We start from the raw sequence: 4,567 nt of genomic DNA, 5'->3' as shown, positions 1-4,567 counted from the left end.
CGCTCTACCACTGAGCCACCTTCCCAGCCCCTAAGGTGAATTTTTGAATGATTTTTTCTTTCATGCGATCAAGAATTTAGGAAGTCACTTAGGAATTTTAAGGTGGTCATTTTTTAGCTATAATGTTCCTTCTTAGGGTTCATCTAATTTCCAGAAATTGTCTGATTGTTTTGTCAGATTATTCTCATTGTACAGTACTTTAAAATTATATGAACTGTTAATTTTTTATAGCACTTTTTAGGTTTGTTTGGAATTCAATTTAGGTTAGAAATTTCTCTTCTGGAAAAGTTTTCTGAAGTAAAAGGATTTTTCTACTCCTCATCACCCACCTTTGCCAATTGCTTGGAAGTGTTTCTGTAGGGAGTGGATAGATGTGGACAAGGTAGAGGAGGGTATGAGAGTTGAATGGCTGTCTACTTTTGAGCTTATCCCTCAGTTTCACTCAACTTGAGAACCCAGAGAGGTTCCCCCATCAACTTTGGGAAATTTTTTCTGGGCCTTAAAACTTAGAGTCTCTTGTTCTTTTTTTTGTCGTCAGTTGTGGGGCCTGAACTCTGGGCCCAGGCGCTGTCCCTCAGCTCTTCAGCTCAAATTGAGTGCTCTACTACTTCTGGCTTTTTCTGCTTATGTGGTACTGAGGAATTGAACCAAGGGCCTCTTCATGTGAGGCAAGCACTCTACCACTGAGCCACCTTCCCAGCCTGGGGGGGGACCTCTTATTCTTGCTCAGCTTTGTCATTCATTACTAGCACTCTACCACTTGAGCCACATCTTCACTTCTGGCTTGTTATTGGTTAATTGGAGATGAGAATCTTATGGATTTGCCTGTTTGGGCTGGCCCTGAACTACAGTTCTCAGATCTCAGCCTCCTAAGTAGCTAGGATTACAGCTGTGAGCCACTGGCACCTGGCTTGACACCTGGCTTTAACTTTGGGAATCTTAAGGCAAATGTTTTTTGTTTTTCAGAGAGCATTATTAGATTTCTTTCTTAGAGGAGAATAGTTGATTATCAAAGTTTTGTATAAAATAAGACACTCAGAATAGATGTGCCATTTAGTTTTTTGCATATTGTGAAAAGAAGGGGGTGTCATCAACTCAGATTGTGAGCAGATTATTTTGTTTTCTTTTAGTTTGTGTTATGTTCTTATTAAAAGACTGTATTTTAACAATACAACCTTTGTTTCATGTACTCATGCCCTCAGGAAAAATTAGAACATCAGTATGCACAAAGCTACAAGCAGGTTTCAGTATTAGAAGATGATTTAAGTCAGACACGGGCTATTAAGGAGCAGTTGCATAAGTATGTAAGGGAGCTGGAGCAGGCCAATGATGACCTGGAGCGGGCAAAAAGGTAAGTGCTGGTATGCATTTGTGAGAATAACCAAGTGGGCAACTGGAGATTAAAATTTTTATCATTAGGCTCAAAGTTCCATTTTAGTAGCAGAACATTTCCCTTTGGTATTTCATGTCAGTTCACTGAAATGGAGGCTAATCTTTCCAGATTAGCTTTTCTTTGAAATTTTCTTTTTCATTCATGTACTGTTTTTTTCGTGGTCTTTTTCCCGCCGTGTGCCCACCCCCCGCGCTCATGAATCCCTCCAGCTTCCCTGTGTTCTCAGTGCTGCTGCAGTTTTTGTTTTTTGAATGGTTGTGAGGCTTGAACTCAAGGCTTGGGTGCTCTCCCTGAGCCTCTTTGAGCTCAAGGCTATCGCTTTACCACTTGAGTCACAGTGCCACTTCTGTTTTTTGAGTGGTTAGAGATAAAAATCTCACAGACTTTGCTGCCCAGGCTGGCTTTGAACCGTGATCTTCAGATTTCAGCCTCTTCTGAGCAGCTAGGATTATAGGTGTGAATCACTGGCATCCTCCTAGGTTCTCAGTTTTAAACATGGATTCTGCAGTTATGTCCTAGCTGATCTGTCTTTATGTTTGTTTCCTTTTCACTCTCCTCTGTTTTAATACAGTCCAGTGAATTTCCCAAAGTACAGCTTTCATACAGCTGAATATTATGTGGTTGATTGTTATCACTATTGCCAAGTTCTCCTGCCTCTGTAATGAGTAGTTCTGAATCCTTTCAAGCATAATTTTTTTTTGGCCAGTCCTGGGGCTTGAACTCAGGGCCTGGGCACTGCCTCTGGGCTTCTTTTGCTCTAGGCTAGCACTCTACCATTTGACCCATAGCACCACCTCTGGCCTTTTCTGTTTATGTGGTACTGAGGAATCGAACCTAGGGCTTCATGCATGCTAGACAAACACTCTACCATTAAGTCACATTCCCAGCCCTAAACATAATTCTTATTACTTTACAATTATTGTCCAGTATTTCTTTCTTTAATATTTATCATGTGACTCTTAAGTGATTGACATAATGCTGAAGCTGGGGATATAGAACTATAAGCTAGTCACTGCCCTGGAGCTGACAATAAGAACATTCACCATGAGAAATGCTTTAGTAAAAAGAATGTGTACAGGCTATGCCAGATCATAGAGGAAGAAGCAGCCAGAGAGCATCTGTGGGAATCAGGGAGCCTTTCCAGATGTTGGAGCCTGCTAAGAGGAAGAAAGGTTGACCAAGTGAAGAAACAGGTGAGAGGTAGAGAGGCAAGAAGGCACTTTTGAGGTATTAATAGTTCATTTTGATTGACAAGTCTAGAGTTAGCCTTGCTGAATGAAATAAAACTGGTAGATGCTTGGGGTCAGGTTGTAAAAAAAAAACACCCATATGCTATGTTAGTGTCACTATAGGCAAAGGGGGGAGCTCTTTAAGATTTTTTTTTCCTGAACAAATGAACAATACAGATCTTGATTTGAGAAGATAAAACTGAGGGATTGGAAGCAGGGAGATAGGAAGACCATTAAGGGTAATCCAGATGAAGAATTGAGGCCGAAAATTGGGGAAACTTGGGGCCAAAAAGAGGAAATGGATTTGAGAGCAATTTTTGGCAGTTGGCAGAAACTGGTAAGATTGTAGATGGCATTCAGAGTCCTAATCTGAGGTTGGGAATTTTTTTTTCTGTAGCAAATAGCACCCAGTGGGAGGGGTAGTTGATTGTTGAATGGGGTGAGATCATTCTCTTTGAACTAGGTCAGGATAGCTAGGTCAGGAATAGTAGATAAACTGTTTCATTTTGTGTTAACAATATACACGTGTTATTTATTTAATTCCTGGGCTGTTAAATTTTTTTTTTTATAGAGCAACAATAGTTTCATTGGAAGACTTTGAACAAAGGCTAAATCAGGCCATTGAACGAAATGCATTTTTAGAGAGTGAACTGGATGAAAAGGAATCTTTGTTGGTCTCTGTACAGAGGTTAAAGGATGAAGCAAGAGGTAAGATTTATAATTTAGAGAATATTTACCTGTTGAAACTAAGCCAGAGAAAGCTCAAGGATTGACTTCTTTTATCTTTTATTTTTTATATTTTAACTTTTTTTTGCAGAGTTAAAAATGAAACCCAGGGTCTTGTGCCTGCTAGGCCAGTGCTCAGTGAGCTACATACCTCCCTAGTTAAGTTTTAGTTTTACATAATTTTTAAGGTCTGTGCTAAGTGCTTCTGATCTGCGAATTTATTTTAATACCCATGTCATTAGGTATCACCCCATTTTCTTGAATAAAAAACCAGAGGCACATAGAGTTTGAGTTTTGTCCAATGTAATACAGCTTTTCAGCTGTGATTCAAACCCTGACTTCTTGCCCAGATCTTTAACTACCACTGCACATACTCTTTTTAAAAAAATTGCTTCTATCTAAATAAATTCATGTAATGCATGTAGCACTATGTTGTTTACATATTATCCATACAGTGAATGTATATGTATTTCTTTTTTCTTTTTTTTTGGTCGGTCGTGGGGCTTGAACTCTGGGCTTGGGTGCTGTCCCTGTGCTCTTCAACTCAAGGCAAGCGCTCTACTGCTTGAGCCACAGCGCCTCTTCCAGTTTTCTAGTGGTTTATTGGAGATAAGAGTCTCATGGTTTTTCCTGCCCAGGCTGGCTTTGAACTGTGATCCTCAGATCTCAGCCTCCTGAGTAGCTAGGATTACGGGCGTGAGCCACTGGCGCCCGGCTTTATGTATTTCTTTTAAAACTTTGTTTCCTTCCCCTCTTTCCCTTATGCACAACAGAATGCAGAATATTGTAAAGAAGAAAGTAAAAGTTGCTGCCAATCTCTTTAGAGGAGAATTTGCTAACAGCTTGACTTACTTCGTTCCAGTTCTTTGCTATGACTGTATAGAAACGTAACTGTATTATTTTCCTTTCTGTAATTCATGGCACTGCTCCCCTCAGCAATCACACACACACACACACACACACGCACACGCACGCATGCATGCATGCACGCACACACGCACACACACATTTCCTTTCTTCCCTTTCTTACTCCTTAATATAGAGAATATATCCCGCACCATTGTGAACTTTTAAAATAGGGTTTTATGAATATTATATTCTAATAGTTCCTTATTGGTAGATACTTTCTTTTGTGCTATAAATAGTACTGTTACTGGGATCTGCATACATAATATTTCGGAGTATGTTTGAAGATTCCCTTAGAAGGAATTCTTAAAAG

At 39.8% G+C, this 4,567-nt stretch overlaps 1 protein-coding gene across 5 annotated transcripts in view; it reads left to right on the top strand.

Moving 5' to 3' along the window:
• Ndel1 (nudE neurodevelopment protein 1-like 1) overlaps positions 1 to 4,567 on the top strand; it is an 83,421-nt gene that overhangs the window by 39,674 nt on the left and 39,180 nt on the right. For all 5 annotated transcript variants that reach the window (XM_013013304.1, XM_013013303.1, XM_013013305.1 and 2 more), the window contains exons 4-5: positions 1,203 to 1,351; positions 3,194 to 3,330. In XM_013013304.1, the coding sequence (XP_012868758.1) occupies positions 1,203 to 1,351; positions 3,194 to 3,330 (286 nt within the window). The remainder of the gene's footprint in view (positions 1 to 1,202; positions 1,352 to 3,193; positions 3,331 to 4,567) is intronic.

The sequence above is a fragment of the Dipodomys ordii genome, unplaced genomic scaffold, assembly GCF_000151885.1.
Source record: "Dipodomys ordii isolate 6190 unplaced genomic scaffold, Dord_2.0 Scaffold19, whole genome shotgun sequence".
Lineage (NCBI taxonomy): Eukaryota > Metazoa > Chordata > Mammalia > Rodentia > Heteromyidae > Dipodomys > Dipodomys ordii.
The sequence above is the reverse complement of the archived record's forward strand: the minus strand, read 5'-3'. Positions and strand labels throughout refer to the sequence as shown.